Source organism: Xiphias gladius, chromosome 21, assembly GCF_016859285.1.
Source record: "Xiphias gladius isolate SHS-SW01 ecotype Sanya breed wild chromosome 21, ASM1685928v1, whole genome shotgun sequence".
Classification (NCBI taxonomy): Eukaryota; Metazoa; Chordata; class Actinopteri; order Istiophoriformes; family Xiphiidae; genus Xiphias; species Xiphias gladius.
In genome coordinates, this window is record NC_053420.1 from 30,467,690 (window position 1) to 30,491,801 (window position 24,112).

Here is a 24,112-nt window from a genome sequence, read left to right on the forward strand (position 1 = left end):
ACTCTTTTTGTAGTTTTGACGAAGACCCAGTTGGGATAACCACAAGTTCTAAGTGCTTCCTTGATGTGTTTATGTTCCTTCTCTTTCCCCTCTGACCTTGTGGTAACATTCTGAGCCCGATGTTGTAGGGTCCTGATGACCCCCAGTTTGTGCTCCAGTGGGGGGTTAGAGTCAAACAGTAGGTATTGATCTGTGTGTGTGAGTTTCCAGTATACTTCAATGTTGAGGCTTCTGTCACTCTCAGTGTGCACCGCACAGTCCAGGAAGGCTAGGCTATTTCCACTGACGTCCGCACGAGGGAACTTGATCTGTCCACTGCATTGATGTTTTCAGTGAAGGATTCAACTTCATGGGTTTTGATTTTGACCCAGGTGTCATCCACATACCTAAGCCAGTGGCTAGGGTCAGATCCTGGAAAAGAGGTCAAGGCTCTGTTCTATATTTATTCCATGTAGAGATTAGCCACTATTGGTGACATCGGTGAGCCCATGGCACAGCCGTGCTTCTGTCTGTAGAAACCTTCATTGAATTGGAAATAGGTGGTAGTCAGGCAGAGGTCAAGCAAGGACCTTGCACTTACAGAATACTTGAGTAAAAGTACTTAGTTACATTCCACCACTGGTCACTAATCCTGTATTGGTTTAGGGAGGACGAAAAACCCTGACAGGGGCACATAGCTGTGACTCTTCCGGTTGCTGACAGTCATACAAAATTTAACCACGGGGTGGAGCAGTTTACTAAGTAGTTACAACAAGACTTAAACCATCCATGAACTACTGTAGCTTTAAAGCTTATCCTTCGAGCGTCGCAGGGGGCTGGGGCAGTCCCAGCTAACATTGGGCTCAAGGCAGGGTCCACCCTGGACAGGTCGCCAGTGTATAACATAGCCAACAGAGCCAACATATAGAGACCAACAACCAGTGACACTCACGTTCACACCTTTGGGCAATTTACAGTTGCCAGTTAACCTGCATGTCTTTGGACTATGGGAGGAAGCCGGACTATTCAGAGGAAACCCACGCAGGCATGGGGAGAACATGAAAACTCCACACAAAAAGGTCCTTGCCGAGTTCAAACCAAGAACCCTTCTTGCTGTGAGGCAGCAGCGGTGCCTCAGTTAGCATTGCACCACTGTGCTGCCAAGACTCAACCCACCCTTCAACAAAATATGATAAACACAACATGCAACACAACAAGCATAAGGATTTTGCTGTTTTTTGTGGTCATGTCCTGCATTTGTGTATAAATTCATATTTTTTGAGAATATATATTTTTCATCAACTCACTTGTCAACCTAACGACCCTCAAGGTGTTAGCACCCATCCACACCTTGACCCATGTGATCCTAACGACTCACATGAAGACCAGGAAGGTCAATGACTCATGTGACCTCAATGACTGACTTTTGTTGCTGATCTCAACAGAAGGTATTTACCTGGAACTCCCCACTAGTCAGTTAGAACTGAGGAAGCCTTTTGGATGAGAGGCGAAACATCAATCAAGAACTTTAAGCAAATCCAGTTGCCTTTGCATAGCACTTACAGAAAAGTGTGTGTTGATATTTCACATATGGTGTTTATTTTGAAATGTACTTTTGTATCATTAGTATGTTTTGTCTCATAAATGTTTCAGGCTTTCCACAATGAAAGCTCACATCAGGCTGCACTCAGACACAAAAGGAGACAAAGACCCTTGGTGACTCTCAGCGTCATTTATCTCAATCCAGGGGTCCAATGTTATACAAGTGGACGGAGTAAGAGCATTAGCCACATTAGTATATTATTATACTGGAAACATAAGGAAACAAATATCTGGGTGGATAAAAGTTGCAGTTCATTTACTTTTATTCTATGCTTTATGTTTATTACATATGTATGTGCACATATTTACTTACTAAATAGCAGCGCCATTCATAGACTGTTCATTCCCAGGGACCAGTCTAACTTTCAAGGTTCCTTAACAAAGGCATTTCCTCAGCTTTCTGGATATGACCACTGCAGGTTGGACAGCTGAGGCATGTCATTCTTCTTGTAATGACTGTTCTACCTCCCACTGCCATAATGAGGCAATTAGGAAGATTATTCCTTTAATTTTTGGGAAAAGGAAATGTAATCATACTCTTACAGGTTGATTTACTTCATGATTGATTGCTAGAGCCCAAACGATAGAGGAGATTTTTGGGACCTATGACACTGTTATGTGGCGCATCGAAGATTTGTGCAATGACCCCAAAAAGCAACTGAAGCTACAAGTCAAAAACCTGTACATGGGAGCCTTTTTCAATAGCACTGGATGGGAGCACAGACATAGATACAGTACAATTGCTGATTTTTATTCAGACCGCAGCTTAGGACTTTGAAATTGTTGAGAAACAGTTAAGCATAGAAAGTCTCAAAGACAGGACAAGAGGAACCAACATTTGTGATGCTGTGTGTCGTAGTCTCGCTACATAGAATGAGAGGCTGTCATCCATGGTCGGTGTCAGATACAAATGGAGCATCAAAAATTGGTTGTCACTAAGACCGGTACTGTCTCGTTGCTCTGCAACAAAGTCTCCAAGAATGGAGTTGAGCACATAATCAAATATCATTGCATAATTCATCAAGAGGCCCTCACTGATCATACGCTTGAAATGAGAAATGTCATAGACATGGTTGTCAGGACTGTTAATTTCATTAAGTCCAGGAGTCTGAATCACCGCCAATTTAATCTAAGGCCGAATTTGGTGATGACATATACTTTACTGCCGTCTGTTGGCTGAGCAGAGGTGCCACACTGAATTGTTTTTTTTAACTTTAGGAGAGAAATCGCAGAGTTCGTGCAGTCAAAGGGACAGGATCTGCCACAATTAAGTGACACTGAATGGCTCTGTGACCTAGCACTCCTTGCAGACCTGACCAGTTTTCTCAATGAGCTCAGTTTGAAAATACAGGGCTATGTGAAGCTCATTTCCACATTGCTTGACATCAAGGCTTTCCAAATAAAACCTTTTAACTGCTGCAGGGATGGCTCAAAGAGGGGAATCTAGCCCATTTCCCCACTCGCAAGGCTCTCGCGGATGAACAAGACCTTTTGTATCACATATGCTCGGACAAGAACCACAACATGATGGAAGAACTGCAGGAAGAATTTCACTATCACTTTGCAGATTTCTGGAAACACGACAAATCATCTCATCTCTTCCAAGATCCTTTTAAATGTGCACCCAAAGAGCATCTCTCGGAAGTGCAGTTAGAACTCATCGACCTGCAGGAGAGCTCCAAAACAGGCGGCGCATTTTGAGACAAGTATCTCGTCGAATTCTACAGAGGACTGTCTCCATCATCTTACTTACTTACTTGCCATGAGAATGGCCTCTCTGTTCGGAAGCACATGCAAATGTGAGAAAATCTTCTCCACCATGGCCATTAATATAACCAAGCTGAGATCCAGGCTGAAGGATGTCCATTTACACTCAGTGCTTTGTATATCAACGAAAGTGATAGAGCCGGACATCAAGAAAATTGTGGCCACGAGGAATAAGCACCATAAACCTCTCGCTCTCTCTCGTTCTCTCTCTCTCTCTCTCTCTCTCTGTCTCTCTCGTGGTTTTCCTGTGCTACCAGGGAAGCTTTCTGGCATCTTAATGTTAATGATAAATGATTGGTTTTGGAATTGTTTTGCTTGATGTGTGCTTTTTTCCTGTGTGGTCATCAAAACTTTGAGAGCCCCTGATTCACAGTCATGGCCCTTACATGTCTATCAAGGACCCCCTATTGTGGAAGATTTTCCACAAAAAAATCTGATCACAATTAAACACACAAAACACTGATAGGGTTTAAGTAAAATATATTGTAAGTTACAATATAGGAGACAAAGAAACTTTATCACAAGAAGTCAAAGGAAAATTTCAATAGAAAAGTCTAACAATCATGTTTTTTAGACTTCAGACAAAGAACTTTGTCCCAGTTGGTTATCTTTACTTCTACCCTAACACATCATCCAAAAGGATAGAAATTATAATGTTGAAGTGCTACCCATGCACTGGCCAAAAGTTGAAGCTCAGACAGACATAGCTTGGCTTATTTCCACTTATGGTAAGGCGACAGGCTGTGCCATAGGTAGGCCCCACTGGACTCATAAAACATCTGTCTAGGGCTCCTGGGAGAGACCTTGAAACTTCTATAGGAGCATCAGCAAAATTGAATAAATGATAAACAACTTTTTCTTCACACCCCCTCCACCCACAACTTCTTGTATATCCTCTCCTCCATTCAACTACAGTCTGGAGGATAATGAATAAGTAGGCATTTTACATTTACTGCCGAGACATGTTCTTAGCACTGTGAAAATAAGATAAAAATCTATTGTGTTATGTTTAAACTGGCCTGACTCAGTTGAAACTGTTTTACAGCAGGCTCCTGTTCTACAGCAAATAAAAGACAGGGCCACAGTATAATAAAAGATAAAACAGAAACAAAGCGTTTCATCTGATCAGACAGTGTTTATATGTCTGTTTGAAATTTATAGTAGAGCTTATTGCTCTTATGTAATATGGAATCTCATTCCAGATTTTAGTGCATGTGTGAAAAAATGATATCCGACCATAGTCGCTTTTGTAAGCCTGTAGTGAAGTCGGTGCATGTGTAATTCATCCATTGATGCGTACCTGTCTTGTGTCTTTGACGCAGAGCAGTAAGTGTTGGAGAGGAGAATTTGTTTTGGATCTGAAAGTAAAATTGAATGTCTGGATTATTTGTGTTGTTCTGAAAAGTCAGGGCATTCGCATGCGAATGTGCAGTGCTCTACTGTGTAATCTTGCTATTGGCTACCTTGGTTTCTTTTGCGGTGAGGGACCAAATTGGGGCACTGTATGTTGTTGGACAGTATAGGTGAGATACTGTATGGTCAGATCTTGTTATAAACATACAATTTTTGGTTAAGTTTACTAAATTATGAATGAGCTAAGTGACACTGACGTTGTACCTCTTTGAATATGATATCAAATAGAATCTCATTCTTTTGTCCATCTCAGCTCTTTATTCTGGAAAGTACAGGCTGATGGGCTGCATGATTGCAGCCTGCTTTGCAAATGGAGGTGTAGAGCCTCATCTTTTCTCAAAGAGGCTGTGCAACCAGGTATGTTGCCTACGTGCTCTACAACCTGACATCATTTAACAATTTTTGTTGACTACTCACTCAAGGACATGCTACTCAAAGTAAGTACTTTTGTTGTTTCAAAGACAACCCTTACTTAATTTTACTTGAAATCTGAAACTAGCACTTTTTAGCAATGGTATAGCAAATTTAAAAGAAAATTAATAAAGTAAATAAAGTACTAAAAGGTACTTCACTCAGATGCTTCAACTTGTAGTAACTTAAAATAAATGTCAGCCTTCTTAATGATGTATTCAGCCTATTCTCCACACCGTGCCCAGATGCACCACTCCGTGAGTGTACCCCTTTGAACTTCATATGTGTAGTGGTTTCATTTCTTAACTTCTTCTTTCCACTGCTTAACCTTGTCAGTGTGGCCAATTTGTATTCTGTCCACCTGACCGGAATAAAGGTCAGGTGGATAGGCTAATCCCTTTGTTACTTAAAGATGTACTCTGTTGGCGATGGGGAAAGCTGCCCTGAGGCAGGCCAGGGTCATGGGTGTGATTTCTTCCTCCCATTCCAAACAGGTTTCCCAGGACAATCTGAACAACCCCTTGGGGGACATTTTTTGACAGAATGACCCGTTTGTGTTTCTTTCTCTTTAACTCTTTATGGCAGAGTCATTTTTGATACCAGGGGTATCATGTAACTCTGTTAAGTTAATTTTTATTACAGTAATACAGTTTTTTAATAATATCAAGAACATTTGTCTTACCTGTTGCTGATTTAGTTACTTCAGCTCAGTTTCACTTTCATAGGTCGGTTGCCAGTGGCAGCGCATACAGACACAGTGGCCTCTCCTGGCCCAAATATTTCAGTGAATTTGTTGTTTTAAGTGTCTTCAACTGTTAAAAAAAAGAGCACTTTTTATGTAGAAAAAACAACTACAGCCGCCAGGATCTTCTGGAGATCAGCAGAGTGAGTACAATGAACTGTTGCATCTCTGTTTTCAGTGAAACATAGCTACACAGCAACATTCAGGACATGACCATCGAGCTGGATGGAATAATATTCTACTTAAACAATAGGAACCATTGCTGTCTTTGTGTTTATATCCAGCAGGAGAGGTGTACAAATACTGTGGTTGTGTCCACCGGTTGTATTATCTGCTGAAGGAGTTCACTGTTGTTGTTACTGTTAACTGCAACTGGCTATCTGCTAGAACTGTACAGCAGCATCATCTACCAACAAACAACACATGGATTTTTCATCATCGCTGGCGACTCCAATAATGCAAATTTAAAGAGTGTTTTACTGTTTTAATTCCACCAAAATGTCAACCTTGCTACGCGAGAAGAAAATAGACTGAACTTTGTTTACATCCAAGTTGTTGCTGCTAATGTAAGAGTAGTGATGTAGCTGCTGATGTAAGAGTGCTCACTGTTATCCTTAAGACTGTGTGACGTTTGTATGTCTGTTCTATGTTGGACTGAGGTCAATGAAGAACAACATTTCGTTTTCCTGTATTTACGTCAAACACACAGTATGTGCAGAAATGACAATAAACCTGAAACTGACATTTTTTTGGTATCAGAAGTATTCCAGTCATTGTCCATGGTAACAGTATGAACAGGAACTGCTTCTAACTAACGCATCATTACTTTCTACAGTGCAGACTGAATTACATCTTAACAAATGCTATTAATTGTGGGTTATTCCCTTAAAAATTCTGTAGAGTTTCAGACTTTTGGATAATGTGCATAATTCCATATTCATGTCATTTCAGAATTACAATAATTACTAGTTTCCGATTTGTAAATAGCGATCACATCAACATCCAAGTCGTAGTTAAAACTGGGTAACCCAGACATATATGACATTGCACTTCACAGTACAGAAGTACAACAAATATGAAACAAAGATTTTGCATCACCCAAAGGCCGTCGTTCAATGTAATTAAACCCAAATTTAATAGACATATATTATCAAAGCGCAGTATTCTCATTTTCACACAACCAGCTTATCATACAACCCTCTTGATGCTTGCAAGTCATGAACATGGTAAACTTATCATCAAAGTCTTTGAGTGCACAAGGGGGGAAATTACAACTGACTCAAAGAGTACATGGCCATATAGTACTTCTTGTTTATATCACACACCCACCATCTCATCATGGGATCTGCAGTGCCAAATCTCAAAACATATTCATTCCAAATGGAAATATAAAGGAAAACACAAGAGTAATAAAATTAATGGAAATGAGTTTTATGTAAATTTACACTATCAAAGCATGTTTTGATAGTGGCATAGAATGTCCCATTAACATGATTCTTACATTCCAGGAACACTAACCTTACATTTATAAATTCATATGCAGGTGTTTATTATTATGTGAGGAAAATCTAAGAACATACAGAAAAAAATAACAATTTATTTTTTTCATAAAAGGTGTCCTAGAAATTGATTTATCAATGGCACACCAGATGATGGCATTTTGAATAACCCCACATGCTCCAACCCAAAAAAAGAAGTAAAATATAAGGTATGCCATAAGTCTGTAAATAAAGGGAGAGATAACTATCCAAAAACAGCTGAGGGTTCAGGAGGTTAAAAGGGGAGACATGTTTCTCTTTCTTCTCCCTATTACAATAATATTAACAATAACAGCTGAACTGATCAATATTTTTATTCTAACAATGGATCAAAGACTATGCGTAATGTGAAGGGGGGGCTTGTTAGGTTGAACCCAAAGAGACTGTCACAAACGCCCACAACCTCCACTTTCATGAACCGGCAGCATGCAGAAGTAGGCAGCTGTTTTCAGTGAAAAACATCTGATAAACCCACTGTACACTACCTCTCCATCCCCAATGACTAGCTAATGAACACCGTGTACCATTTAACAGCTAATTTGTTTATCAGGTGGACACAAGCATGAATCAAAATGAATAATAATGTGGCTTTGTGTCTGCCGGATGTGTAAATAGCAAACTGTTTGCTAACACAGAAGTGATATACAACTTTATAAGAATTTATAAAGCCAGAAAATCACTTAATGCAGCTTTAAAAATAATTCAGTCATGCAGTCTATGTCTCATGATATTTTGAATGCTTTCTTCCTACAAACTACAGACTTTGCATAAAAACTGGTATTCAATATTTAGACATGCACACATGACCAATATTGATACAAAACAGACATTGAAGTTAAATAGCTGTCAGTGACTTCCTACAGGCAGGCGTGGCAGGCAAACATAGGCCTTGGCAAATAGGTTGATGTTCAGGGGGTTGCCGTCCAGACGGATGTCCTCCAGGTTACGGCGGATGAAGTTGCGATCATGGAGGTTACAGAAGGTGTCCTCATGCAGCGATTGGATGTTGTTGTTCTTATTGTGAAGAAGAAAGTTACTATTGATGTTTTAACACTGAAAAGTGTTACCATTCAACATTTGTGGAGGGTTAGTGTTAGTGTTGACGCTATGATCATTTTCACTGCCTGGAATACGTTCACCAAGAATTGTGTCATGCAATTTGGAAAGATGTCATTGTCTACCAGTGTGATTGCTGAGCAATGTTGATGCTCTGCCTTTGCAAATCAAACCCAAGATTTAATAACTGTTGCTTTAATAAAAAAATTTCAATATATTTCAGTGTCTGTGACTATGTTGTACTGTGATGCAGTGGCTTGCTGCTTATATTGTTGTTTTTAATTGAGACGTGACCTATCTGGTTACCTAGCTGAAAAGTACATTTTCCCTTTGCAGACAATAAAGAAGAATGACATGGATGTGCTTGTACCTGCAGGTGTAACGCTCTCAAGCTCAGTGGCAGTGGTGTAGGAATGTAATCCAGGTTGTTGCTGGACAGATAGAGGAATTCCAGCTGGCTCATATCCTGCATGGAGTTAAAAGAAATAGACACACTCACATAACAACTCAGTAATACATGAAATTATCCACAAGAGGGACCCCCAAACCCACTGAATATCATCTAAATATTGAACAACTAAGAACTCAATGAGTGCATTCACTGAGTAAGATCTTTACATTTTCAATGTTCTTTCATAATGTAATCATTGTTTTGTGAAGTAGCATGGCTGCAGGCCTTTGATGGTCAGGAGAAGGCAGCTGGATCTCACCATAATCCATCAGGGGGTTGGAAAACTGCAGCCCCCTTGAACACCTTTGAACATCCATCTATGATCAATAATGTCTGTATTTTACACTGATCAGACACAAAATTAAAACTAGAGACCATCTTGCTGTGGGATCACACCTGCCATGACGCCCATCAACATGTTGCAGTTCTGATCCATGAGTACTCAGTAGTCATTACTACATTATTGACTGGCGCTGCGGCTGGTGTGATCCCATCGCAAGACGGTCTATAGTTTTCCCTAATGTCTTCGAGTGGATGGGAATGGGTGTAAGGTGGGGGGCCATTGGCCCCTTCCCTACTTCCAATGCCCCTACTTCCAATGCTCCCGCTCAGACCATGCCCATCTTCAAATCTGGCCATCATTTTGATCTCAAATACTGTAAAGTTTCATGACTTCAACAGTTGTGGTGAGGTGCTATCACAGTGACAAAATCTGTCCACAGAGAGACAGACAGAGAGACAGAGAGACAGATAAGTAAGGACTCAAAATCGCCTCTGTGTAGTTCCCGCTACAGTATCTCCAGGACCACATTTTGCCATGATGACACACACACACACACACACACACACACACACACACACACACACACACACACACACACACACACACACACACACACACACACACACACGCACAAAGACACACACACAAAGACTCACAAGGTGAAAACAATACCGGTAAGTAAGCTTAATATATATAAATTCATCATTTATAGGGTGCTTTGATTTGGGAGGTGGCTGCCCTGAAAGCTAACCCTTAATTTTCAATTTATGACAATGATACTGAAATAATTTTTGCTAATTTTTACATTGTTGTTTTTTTTAGCCATACCCCTAAATATTTGAATGTCATGAATTATGCCTGCATCCCTCTCTGTTATAGCTGCATGGTAAGTAAGTCCTATCATTTAAAAGTAAATTTGTTAAAAATCTGAAAATCAGTCTGTATCTTTAAGGACTGTCACTACCAAATACCTATTTTTTGGAATTAAGCAAACTTGTTTGGGTGTTTATGAAAATTTAGTGTTTATGTGTGAATGACTGTTCAGAACTATGGTAGCTAACCATGTGCTCACTAGCACCTTTAAGGATCATCTAAAATTGTCTCTACCGAAGGACTTGTCTCTATACTTGTCTTGTTAGATCTTAGTACTGCATTTGATGCCACTGACAATCATATCCTAGTACAGAGACTGCGACATTTCAGTGGCATTAGAGAAACCACTCTAAGCTTGTTTAGGTCCTATTTATCAGATCGATTTCAGTTTTTGCACATTAACGATAAATCCTCCATTTACTCAAACGTTAGGCATGGAGTTCTACAAGGTTCTGTGCTTGGACCACTTCTATTCACATTATATATGCTTCCTTTAGGCAATATTATTAGGAAACACTCCATAAACTTCCATTGCTATGCAGATGATTCCCAATTATATTTGTCAATGAAGCCTGATGAAACCAATCAGTTGGCTAAACTTCAAGATTGCCTTGAGGAAATAAAGACCTGGATGACCATCAACTTTCTGCTGTTAAACTCAGACAAAACTGAAGTTATTGTATTTGGTCCCCAACACCTCAGAAACACATTATCTAATGATATAGTTACTCTAGATGGCACTGCCCTGGCTTTCAGCACCACTGTTAGGAATCTCCGAGGTCTCTTAGATCAGGATATGTCCTTTAACTCTCACCATAAACAAACTTCAAGGACTGCCTTTTTTCACCTACGTAACATTGCAAAAATCAGCCCATCCTGTCTCGAAACAATTCATACAAACTAGTCCATGCTTTTGTTTCTTCCAGGCTGGATTATTGCAACTCCGTACTATCACGCTGTCCCAACAATTCTTTAAATACTTTTCAGCTGATCCAGAATGCTGCAATGAGTACTGACAGGAACTAGGAAAAGAGATCACATTTCTCCTGTGTTAGCTTATCTGCATTGGCTCCCTGCAAATTTCAGAACAGAATTTAAAATCCTCCTCCTCACCTACAATGCATTTAATAGTCAGGCACCATCATATCTGAAAGAACTCATAGTACTGTATTACCCAACTAGAACACTGCGCTCCCAGAATGCAGGCTTGCTTGTGGTTCCTAGAGTCTCCAAAAGTAGAATTGGAGGCAGAGCCTTCAGTTGTCAGGCTCCTCTACTGTGGAACCATCTTCCAGTTTGGGTCCGGGAGGCAGACACCCTCTCCACGTTTAAGAGTAGGCTTATAACCTTCCTTTTTGATAAAGCTTACAGTTAGGGCTGGCTCAGGCTTGGCTTGAACCACTTCCTAGTTATGCTGCTATAGGCCTAGACTGGGGACTTCCCATGATGCACCAAATTCCTCTCTCCTCCTCTTCCTCTCCATCTGTACGTATTCATATCCCATCAATGCTCGTTACTAACTTGACTTCTTCTCTCTCCCGTAGTTTTGTTCTTTCTCGTCTCTCTCCTCTCTCCTCCTGTCGCTTTCTGCAGGTATTTCTTCCCCTGGTGCTGCAGAGTCTGGATCTGTGACTGCAATCATCTACTGCCCCCATGATCCTGCTCAACACCCACTGCTTCAATTATTATGATTATCATTAATATTATTATATTTAGTTTTATTAATATTATTATTCACCCTATTATTATAATTATTAGTTTTATTATAAGTATCATTGTTGTTATACATCTTTCTGTTGTACCTGTGCTGTGCTATATCCACTATATAAATGAAAATAAATTGAATTGAATTGAAACAGTCACGACCAAAACATGGTGACGTTTCACTTCTGACAGGATTATTTTGGTAGTGAAGAAAGGGAACACTTAATCCTTTATTTGGAGGAAATATACAAAATTTAGCACAGTTATGCAATCAGAAGTATTTTAGTATGAACTCCATGTCAGTTAAAATTCTGTAATGTGACTTGGTTTGAATACCGGCTGGAACATAACACTTATTGCACGTGCAGTCTGTGATACTAGTGGAAGGTTTTTGATTTGAGCTCAACAGCAAATCAAATTACACCCCTCCCTTCCATGCTCTTGAGGAGGTTTTCACTGGCTTGAATAGTGAAGGGCTCAATCTAAGCAACTTTGTTTCCCATTTATATAGCCAGGACTGTCTAAGAACACAAGAGAGTTTATGAACACGCACACAGAACGGTCAGCTGGAGGACTGTGAGGAGATATTAATTCTTCCTAGTATGAATTACAGAATATATTGAACCTGGTATCTAGCCGGAGTGATGATGTGCACTGTTAAATCACAATTACAAACGGCAGATATGCTGCTTCAATTTAGTGCAGCAAGCAAAATGCCAGGTTCACTATCTTGCCCAAGGACACTTCGACATGTGGACTGGAGGAGCCAGGGATCGAACCACTGACCTTCTTGTTAGTGGAAGACCTGCGATACCTCCTGAGCCACAGTTGCCCTAAAGCATAGTAAACCCTAAAGCAATAGTTCATTGTCTGTCTCAAGTATAGCTGTGAAGACACTGATAGAGCCAAGCTGGCTAAGTACTCAATAGCAATTGTCACAATAACCAAGGTCACAAAGATATGATAAGCTGAGCGTCTGGTCAAGGGATTGAACAGTCATAATGCAGGTACCCTTCAACTCTTGGAAAGACAGTCTTTCCCCTTTGGAAAGTTTTGGAAATTTCGACCTTGTGCTGAGAAGTTTTTGTCAAACCATCAGGGTTATTTTCTCAGACCTGAAAAACCCCTCAAGAGCCACAGACTCCATTATATACAGTAACTATTTTCACAGGCTGAGTGATACTGCTTGTGACAAAGAAAAAGGTCTTCATGTGTAAAAAAAGTGGAGTGTCCCTTTAATAATTACAACATTAAATGAGAATTTTTTTGTTTGTTTTTTACCCTAAGCATGTGTGCCGGATATTTACCTTGAATCCCTCAGAATGTACCCCACGACTGATCAGCTTGTTGTTGCGTAGATCTATGCGTTTCATGGTGATTGGCAGCTCAGGCAAGAACTGCATATTGTTATCAGCCAACGATAACTCCTGGAGCTGCGTCAGAGAACGAAACACATCTTCATCCATCCCTGAGATCTGGTTCCCGGTTAGATCAATGGACTGCAGCTTATCTGCAAAAAACAACAAAAAATTCTTACTGGCCATGATATGCCATTTATTTGTACCGTAGATTTGTGCGTATGCAAAGTGGTTTCTCACTGAGATTGATAAAGTCTGTTTTCTTGACATGTCGGATCTTATTGAAGCGGCCATAAAAATGGGTGGTGTCTTTGGGCAGGGGTGGGATCTGATCCAGGCCCATGTCATCACAGTACACACTCCCGCCGATACACACACACAGTAGGCAGATAGGCATACCTGCACAAGGACAGAGGGCAGAGTTTTAACACATATGCACGCAAACACACAATTAACCAAGTGTAGTTACACAAATTTTGAAGACTGCTGAAGTTCTGTGAGAGTAGATATACACCTAGTTGATGCTTCGACCTACCCAGGCCAGTCTCAGGGCCAAAGAGTCCTGGTCCCTTGAAGTCCAGGGAAACAGGAGCTGGAGCAAGGGTGGGCAGGGTCACCTCCTCCTCGTACTGTTGAGCTATGGGCTGGATGGCTGGTGGGGGGGTGTCCGGTGCTACAGTGCCCACCTCAATCTGTCCTCCCAGGGCAGCAGGAGCGAGAGATAAAGAGAGTTCAAATCAGATTTTTTTTTAATATGAATGGTACAGATATATTTAACGTTTTCGTTACTTATAGTTTAACCGTAATGCAAATACCTGTATCCCATTCATATTACGTAGAAAAAAATTGAAGCAGTGCTTGGACCTGGCTGTGGACAGGTCCCACATGTGGGAAGGCTGTACAGCAAATAAATACAGCCAATTCACATACTATCAGGGACTTGACTATTTAGTTAATAGTCTTGCTCACTTAAAGCTTAAGCTTAACTTAAGTTCTCACCTTGCTCCAGCTATGTGTAAGTGTACTCGAGCTTCGGGCAGTACGTTGTGACATCACTGTTGGGTTTGGTTGCAGGGGCAACACAGCAGACTCCCGAACAAACCCATCCAAACCCATCAGTGATGCTGGGTGTTATCAAAGTGCAACAGATTGGAAACTTTCAACCAGAGAGGGCAGAAAAAAAAATGCCTTTCACCCTGGTGTTAAGTTATTCTTTAGATAATACTACACTTACTTTCCATTTTCTTATACTGTGCTACAGTGTTGCGGCAGAGTGGAACAAATGTCCATTTTGCCCATTGACATTGTCAGGTAACTGTCTTTTGGAAATATTTCAACTCTGGGATGGACATGAAACCCTCCTGGTTGAATCATGACTACAAACAATTAGAATGAGCTGAAGTAGCTCTGGTACTCTGAAAATTGTACAAGGTACAAGACCATCCATATACTGTATCCAGTATGAGAGAGCGCTGCAGCTACTAACTGCGTGAAGTTAAATTTTGAGCCTGGTGGAAGTTATTTCGATAAACTGAGTATTTGAATCAATTCGCCTCTGGATAAGGATTGACATTTATTATTTAAACCATTTACAGCTGCAGTAGATTTTTTCCACTTTTTTTGTAGAAAAAAGCCAAACTTTTTGAAAGTATGGCTCCTATCAAACATCCATCAAGACAATTACTCTGTAATGCGTCAGAAATAGTTTTAAGCCAGTTATAATTACCCAATCAGCCAATGAGAGTTATACTGGTAAAGAGAGAAGGAGAGAATCTAACAACATGCTATTTGCTATTTGAATTGGGGGACAAAGCAGTTTGCTTTGAAATTTGGAGCTGCCACTCGAAAAGGAATCACAGACATCACCATATTATGGACACCCCCCACAGGATATCACAAGTACTGTGAAGTTCCACAGTCAAAAGTGTAGGAGCTACACTGCAGAGGACAGTGTTTTAAAACAGACTAGTAAGATAAGGTTTGTTGAAGGGAAAATTTTCATCCTGTTTTAGGGCCAACCTTCCATATAATGAGATCCCTACAAGACAGAAAGATGTTTAGCAGTGGAAACTGACTTATTTCCACTTCAAGGGCTCTATTTTGGTGCAGAAGCATTAGGGTTACACGGTGTGGAATGTAGCCACACACTGGTGTACTGGTATATTACTGCAGCGCACTGAGGTTATTTCCTCTCCAGACGAAGTAGAGGGTGTGGCGATGTCAATCCTGGGGCATACTGCAATCTTGGTACCAAGAATGAGTGCATCTTGCGCAGTCTGCCATCCGCCTGCTCAGAGCAGGTCAGCAGCACAGCACACTTGTGTTCCACTTGGTTACTTTATTTGGTGAAGCACACCCACATAATCCTCCCTAAAATCCCACAAACCCCTTTAATAACCCCTTTCATTTTTCAAATAGTTGACATGTGATCACACAGAACAAAAGTTTTATTTCAATTATGACATTAATGGCAGCCAGACAGAATAAAGATTAATGAATGATTCTTACCAGCTCTGTAATCCATGACAGTTAATGGCCTATAATGTTGGCCTTTCTTTTATACTGGTGCCAGGCTTTAGGCAGCAGGTATCTGTTCGATCTGCACTCTCTAAGCGAACTGAAGATGTGCACTGTTAGATCACAATTACACATTGCAAATCCGCTGCTTCAATTTAGTGCAACAAGAACCAGACTACAGTAGTAGTTTTGGGAACCTGATTTTGATTTCATTTGTCCTTGATGAAATTGCAAACTAGTTTTGGTCATTTCATTTTTGTTTTATCATTTTAGTTTAGTTTTCGTTAGTAAAGATTTCATTTAATTTTAATTTTTATGTCTTCAAATTTGAGGCTACAGCTATCACCAGTTTTGTTGTGTACAGTTACCATGGTTACAGGTGTGATTCCCATCTATTGCAATGTAAAGAGAAAAGACTCTGTTCACACATGTAGTGTACATGTCCCTCTGCTCGCCAGTGATACAACAGACTGACTTTTCAGTAAATCCGCATGATAACCTCTGAACAACTCTCTGTCTGTAGTTCCTGCTCGCTCAGTGTTAGCATTAGCATTAGCACAACTCCCTGTTCTCTCAACTGCAGAGCAGTTAATCGTTCAGAAGCTGAATCACTCACCTGTTCACTAAGTTAGTGTTCATTGTCTGGGGTTATCTTGAGAGGTTAAAACATCAGATAACTTGATTCTTATTTAAGGAACATCTTAAGGATGTTTTACATGGTTGACTGACAACATTAATCCTGAAATTTACTCACTCCTCCTGACAGCAACCCTTAAAATATCTGACTGAAAGTAACATTAAGGTTACATCCACAGCACCTGATAATGTTACGTTAGTTTACCTTTTTATAAATGCTGCCTGCATGTTTTCAAAGTTTGTCTCAGCTGTTTTGTTGCTGCTTCTTGTCTAATTCTCAGTGGATTGTAGCGTAATTTAGTCCATAAATCTGTTTCTTCAGCGAAGGTCGGAGAACAATGCTGACATAGACAGAATGTTACTGAATGGAAGATGTTTCTTATTAACAGCAGAACAACAGGTGACATCCAAAAACTAGCTTCTGAACAAGAAAATCAGATTCTGAACAAGAGGTATTATTAGCTGTTGGAGAAATTGTTTTATGAGTGGAGCTATATTTTGTTATTTTTTGATGACTGCAGGTCACTCAGTAGAACTTTACTTTACTTTACTTTACTTTTCTCCATTTGTCTGTGGTTCTCATTATTATTCAGTTTTTATCCAGGACTGTAAAATATTTTGTTAGAGTTGTCATTTTCAAAGGTTAGGTTTTATTTTGTTTTAGTCTTTTTTTCATTGTGAAAAAAACGTTGTCAACAAATTTTCATCAGAATTTTCATTGACAGAATTAACACTGCTAGACTGCTGCAAAATAACCACAGAAACCTTCAAGCATAAGTGCAAATCAAACAAATTATTCTACAGTTTCTACTAAAGTGTAAATTAACATGCATGTTGATTGACAGTTCACATTGAAAACAATTTACAGTCCAATGAAAAACCATAGAACAATTGAAACTTTCTCTCTGCTAATTACTCCATCAGTACTGTCCATCCCTGCCCTCCATCCCTTGAAAAACTAAGAAGCACGACAAATAAATATTACTGTGCAGGTTTCCTTTTTATTTACACAAAAATGCCATTGAGAGTACCTTAAGACAAGAGGGAAAAAAATAAATGTATTTTGACATTAAAATAAATCAATGCAGGATGATGCCGATTGCAGGGCCGTTTGGAGGTGGATGGTCACCGTTTTCAGGTATGAAAGTTATTACCCCATAAGTCTGTGAAGATTCTCAGTCGTCCAGGTCATGGTATTCTGTAAGTGCTAAGCGAAGGCAACTGGACTTGCTTGAAGTTTATTGAAGAGGCTTGGCCTCTCATCCGAAAGGCTTCTTCAGTTCTAACTGACTAGTGGGGAGTTCCAGGTATTTATCCTCTGGTGAGATCAGCAACACTTGTGAGTTTCCGAGGTCACATGAGTCGTTAACCCTCCTGGTCTTCATGTGAGATGTTAGGATCACATGGGTCAAGGTGTGGATGGGTGCTAACACCTTGAGGGTCGTTAGGGTGACAAGTGAATCGTTGACCCACCATGTCATCAAGTGAGTGGTCACATGAGTCCTAGTCAGTTAGAACTGAAGAAGCCTTTCGGATGAGAGGCGAAACGTCAGTCAAGAACTTCAAGCAAGTCCAGTTGCCTTCGCATAGTACTTACAGTATTACCCCATAAGCAACTTGTTTGATTCTGCAATGACATTTAAATCCTGCAGGCATAAAGGAAGGTTGAAAAGATAATGCAAAAAATTGTCAATGCAAAGACCTTTTGTATTCAATGGTATCCAACTCTTACCAAAATATTACACTGCCATTTATAAAAGATGAATGAAAAAAGAAAAATGCTCACCCTCATTTAAGCCCGAGAAATGATCTCTGCAAGTGTCCCTCTAACAATCCCAGTTTTAGATTTGAAGGTCTCAAGCAATAGTGGTCCAGGGACTAAAAGAAGTTTTGCTTAAGAACTCTGCAATGTTAAAGGACAAAACAGAACACAGTTGCTAAATATAGCTTTCCAAAATCTAGTTGTGATTAATGAAATTGTAGCTGATAAATTGAAATATATATTCAATTTGAAAAACTTACCTAGAGATTCGCTAAAAATCCTTCTCCCACAAGTGTCCACCACGCCTCGGTTTCTGGAGATTTCTCCTGTGTAGCACATGCACATGTGCAGCACTGAGCTGTCTCCAAGAACACAAAGTCCACTTCACTCAAGTTTTCAGCCTAGTTTCATCGCTCTTTCATCAAAAAGTATTGAAAATTAAATTTGTAAAAATCAACATGATACTGAGTTACTGTTCATAGTGTATATATGGTTTTAATGATCTCCTAATGATCTCACCTCTCACTCATATAATGTAAGTAAGCACAGCTCTTACTTTTTAGATTGTAGTGGTAGAGAAGTAGCCGTACTAGTGACTGTTTGGGTATGATTCAGGAGTTAAAGTGCGTCGGAACAATCCGGAATGGCATATCAGCACCTACGATTAATAAGTAAATACATCTGATAGGCAGTTTCATACATTTGGGCTTGACCGTCAAAAAAATCCATAAAGTTTTGATGGTCTCTGGCAGTCTCTTTTACCGGCCCTCTCTGTGTGCCTGTCATTCGGGGTACATATGAGAGCGTGCTGCGTGCGTACAAACTGTATGTCTGGGAGCACAGACATACAGTATTATGCATCTCTACATGTAATGGGCTCTGCTTTTTTCCTGCTGCGCTAATGTCACAGTCACTTTCCCCGTCTTAAGGCTCTGTCCTGCACATGCTCACATGGAAAAAGCTCATACCAAACGCTGTTATGTATACTTAGCAAAGAATCACCATAACCTCTAGGAGGATACTCCCTCCTCCTCTGGATATCACAACATGCTACATTAGAGCCCAACATCATGATCATTAAAATGTATTTTTTTGTTTGCGCTTAATGGGCCATAAGTCAATTGTCCTGACAAGGAACAGTGCCCACAAACCCCAGCCTAAACCAATCAGAAGATGAATGTTATAATGCTTTCACACATGCACTGCAACCCTGGACTTACAGTATCTAGACATTACCCGCAGGAGCTGTATTTAAGATCACAAATGCCCAAATCGGTTGACTGGACATTGAAAAGACTTTATCCTGCCAGCTCTTTATTACAAAGTCCTTGTAATGTGCGATTGAGCTGATTTGTGAATCAAGCAGGTCATTTCCCAGAGAATTCACAGTGAGTGAATGGGATTGTTGATGACATTTCTATCCTGTTACCGGCACGAAACCAAAGCATACAAACATCTGAAAGTCAAAAAGGATCATCACAACATACTTTTTACGTCACGTCCTGCCTCCTGCATGTCCTACCCAGGCACCACCCAACCTCCCCAAATCCAAATGGAGTATTTCCAGTAGGAAAGAATGCATCTGACATGGACAATCTCCAGTTGTGTGAAGGGGCAGTAACACAGTACAATACAATTCATTTTAACTATATTTAACTTGAAATAATAAATGAGTTATTACAAATTCAAAACTATTCTAATTACAAATCACATTACTTTCTGCAGGTTTGCAGGTTAGATTGTATTTGATTGTGTGATTGTTAGTTTGAAACATGGAGCTTCCATAAAAGGGAATGGCACACATCATCATGTAGTGGATAATGCCCATAGGAAAACCCCTACAGAATATCACAAGCAAATGCAGACAGTGTAAACCCTAACCATATAGATCAATCTTGAAAATTGAGACATTTTTTATCAATTTAAATGTTTTATTTACCCTAGTAAGATAACAGAATCGGCACAAAGGGAATCTTATACACATAATTGTATCATCATGGTGTGATGGAGCCAACTGTCAGCCAGCACACCAACATGGACCCCCCACAGAAGAAGGTGTCGATATAAAGCTGCGTTCATACAGATATTTGCTCTGTAAAAACACAGCCCTTTCTATTCATTTGAATGATGGAATTGGGCTGATCATGGGAGGGGCAGTAAAGAAGGTTTTCCAAATGATGCTGCTTTGTGTGGCAAAAGCCAGGCGCTGCAGATTCTGTCTGACATAAAGACTACACTCACCAAGAACTTTATTAGGAACACCTGTACACCTGCTTATTTATGCTATGATGCAATCAGCCAATCATGTGGCAGCAGTGCAGTGCATAAAATCCTGCAGATACAGGTCAGGAGCTTCAGTTAATTTTCACATCAAAAATCAGAATGGGGACAAAATGTGATCTCAGTGACTTTGACCATGGTATATTTGTCAAACATAAATGAAACAAGTAAGAATGAGATTTTACCAGGTTTAGTTTGCATATATCTGGTTATTAAGCATTTGAAACTCATTGGATGTATTACTACTATTACATAAATCTCATTCTTACTTGTTTTATTTATGCTTGACTGACAAATATGCATCACATTAAGTTTATTAGTTTGTTTATGTTAAAAATGTGTAATCCAAAGGGATGGAAATCTTGTATGCTATTAAAACATATAAATCTTTTTGGCTAATTTTTTTTTGGATTTTGCAAGTATAAAGGTCTTGGCTGATGGGCTATAATGATACTGTGTATTTTAAAATAAATGTTTCATTTGACAAAGTGAGGTGTCTATCCACAGACATGTATAAACATTCTCTTTTCCAGTTACGTCATATTTTAGCAGTTACTTGTTCATCATCATGTTTCATGTAAATTATCCACTTTTCCCCATTCCTGTGAAAAATACTTTACTGGAGGGTCAGCTTTACTCCTTTTTTTTTGGCCTACTTTGTTGGCTATAGGCCAAATTCTTGCCAATTATCAATCTCTTCTTCGCGTAGCCTCCTCAATTGTCCCTAGGTACATCACAGAACAGTTGTTTGGGATGCATATAACAAAATATGTTTTATGGTTGCATTTACATCATCCCAGAAAGGCCTAAGTTTGATGCAACTCCAGAAAACGTGTATATGAAAATGTACAGTTTGCCTGCAGGTTGTCACAGAGCATCCAACATTATTGCTAGGCTTTTGATCTGGGGTGTTCCAATTGAACTCTCTCCATCCTCCTTTAGCTTCCTTCAGGCAATATTATTAGGAAACTTCCATTGTTATGCAGATGATACAATTGTATTTTTCAATGAAGCCTGATGAAACCAATCAGTTAGCTAAACTTCAAGCATGCCTTAAGGACATAAATACCTGGATGACCAGCAACTTTCTGCTGTTAAACTCAAACAAAACTGAAGTTATTGTACTTGGTCGCCAAAACCTCAGAAACACATTATCTAATGAAATAGTTACTCTAGATGGCAGTGCCCTGGCCTCCAGCACCACTGTTAGGAATCTCAGAGTTATCTTTGATCAGGATATGTCCTTTAACCCTCACATAACATAACTTCAAGGACTGTCTTTTTTCACCTACGTAACATTGTAAAAATCAGGCCCATCCTGTCTCTAAAAGATGCTGAAAAACTAGTCCATACTTTTGTTACTTCTAGGCTGGATTATTGCAACTCATTATTATCAGGCTGTCCCAACACTTCTTTATATATTCTCCAGCTGATCCAGATTCTGCAGCTCGAGTACTGACAGGAACCAGGAAAAGAGATCATATTTCTTCTGTGTTAGCTTCTCTGCATTGGCTCCCTGTAAAATTCAGAACTGAATTTAAAATCCTCCTCCTAACCTACAAAGCCCTTAATGGTCAGGCACCGTCATATTTGAAAGAACTCATGGTACCGTATTACCCCAGTAGAACACTGTGCTCCCAGAATGCAGGCTTGCTTGTGGTGCCTAGAGTCTCCAAAGGTAGAATAGGAGGCAAAGCCTTCAGTTGTCAGGCTCCTCTATTGTGGAACCCTCTTCCAGTTTGGGTCCGGGAGGCAGACACCCTCTCCACATTTAGGAGTAGGCTTAAAACCTTCCTTTTTGATAAAGCTTACAGTTAGGGCTGGCTCAGGCTTGTCTTGAACCACCTCCTAGTTATTCTGCTATACGCCTAGACTGCCGGGGGTCTTCCTCCTCTCTCCTCCTCTTCCTCTCCATCTGTAAGTATTCATGTCGCATCAATGCTTGTTACTAACTTGACTTCTTCTGTTTCCCATAGTTTTGTTCTTTCTCGTCTCTCTCCTCTCTCTTCCTGTCGCTTTCTGCCGGTATTTCTGCCCCAGGTGCTAGAAAGTCTGGATCTGTGACTGAAAACCTACCTACTGCCCCCATGATCCTGCTCAACACCCACTGCTTCAACTATTATTATTAGTTCTCTCTCTCTCACTCTCTTAACCCAGCTGGTCGGGGCAGACAGCCACCCACCACGAGTTAGGCTCTACGTGTTAAAAGGGAGTTTTTCCTTGCAGCTGTCAGCAAGTGCTTGCTCATGGGGGAATGTTGGGTCTCTGTAAATATAACTATTAAGAGTCTGGTCCAGACATGCTCTATATGAAAAGTGCCCTGCGATAACCTGTGTTTTGATTTGGCGCTATATAAATAAAATTGAATTGAACTGAATTGAATCCTCATGAGTTAGGGGAAGCGGACTATGCTATAAACATTCCGTACAGTTCTTCATCTAATATTTTAAAGGTTCCAAATTACAACCCTTTTCCACAACTTAACACAGTTCCCTTGGGTCTCAATGAAATCTTTCTGTAACATGCTTTGGTCAAAATACCACAAAGATGAAACACCATGACACCTTCTCCCCTATCTAAACAGCCCTGTTCAGAACAGGTAAATTTAAGAGCCTGTCCCTTAAATGATAATGAGCCATTGCTCAACCCACCCCGCTCTTTCGCGGGGTGTGCCGACACGAGTAAGGCTTCGCTCTACCATGGCAACCCTGGGAAAAACATGGCATAGTTGTGCAACCAGACGTGGTTGAACCAGTCAGACCCTGAGCAAGAAGAGGCTCCTGAACAAGTTCGAGAATCAGAGATACAACAGGACGTTTCTGAATAGGTAGTTATTAACTTTATGTCACTTTGATATTTCTTTTTGTATGTTTGTACGCTGGTCTTGCTGGCTGTGGTGGCTGTCGTGAACAACACTGGTAGTGACTTGAGTGTGTATGTAGCTTGCTAATGTACCAATAATAACAGGCTAGGTTTCTGGTAAGTAAACAAATGCAAGTAATGGAAACATCATTAAGGTATTCCCATCACACCTGTAAAACTCAAGCTCAGACTTTGTAGGCAACAGTAAGCAATGTTTTCTTGACAATACCTGTCAATGGGCCAAGCAGGGGTGTAGGATTGTCTGCCAACACCTTTTAGTAATGTATATTTACCAGTTATTACCGGATTTAAACATTATGTATTTGGTAACGTTAACAATGTCATTAAATCGTTGCATTTGGTGACCTATGTCCTTATTAGTAACAAAAAATTCAAATAAATCACACCTGCAATTTTCATCTGGGGTCGACGAATGCAGCAACAAATTTAGTCAATGTTTACTCAATGTTTTTATTGATATCTATGAGACAATACAGCACCGAAATATGGTTCAAATTTTGGAATTTGTAGACTCTCCACTCCTTGTTCCTTACTCTCACGAGACTGTACGTGACTCACAGCCCGAGCTAGGAGGCAGAGAAGAAACACGTTATCCTTCTCTCACCATATGTAATGGTGGATTTGTGGATGCAATTTATTTTGGTCTATCAAACTGGGCAGAGAGATCCTTGGGGATGGTGATCTTCAGTACCTCATCTACTGTACATGTATTGTACCCTGGGGCAGGGTCCTGGAAAACCTTCTCAAAGATAAGGTCCAACAGTTTATCCACATAACCTATAATACAAAAACGAAAAAGATTAGGTATAGTTTGTGACATTGTCAGATAACCCAATAGCCCTTTTGCAGTGTTGCAC

The 24,112-nt window shown here is 40.1% G+C and overlaps 1 protein-coding gene across 4 annotated transcripts in view; it reads right to left on the reverse strand.

The window, feature by feature from the left end:
* Positions 1-7,025: 7,025 nt before the first annotated feature.
* optc (opticin) overlaps positions 7,026-24,112 on the reverse strand; it is a 48,007-nt gene continuing 30,920 nt past the window's right edge. For all 4 annotated transcript variants that reach the window (XM_040158663.1, XM_040158664.1, XM_040158662.1 and 1 more), the window contains 5 exons: positions 13,713-13,869; positions 13,418-13,576; positions 13,127-13,329; positions 8,879-8,974; positions 7,026-8,466 (listed from right to left, as the gene is read on the reverse strand). In XM_040158663.1, coding sequence (XP_040014597.1) covers positions 8,299-8,466; positions 8,879-8,974; positions 13,127-13,329; positions 13,418-13,576; positions 13,713-13,869 — 783 coding nt within the window. In that variant the 3' untranslated portion in view covers positions 7,026-8,298. The remainder of the gene's footprint in view (positions 8,467-8,878; positions 8,975-13,126; positions 13,330-13,417; positions 13,577-13,712; positions 13,870-24,112) is intronic.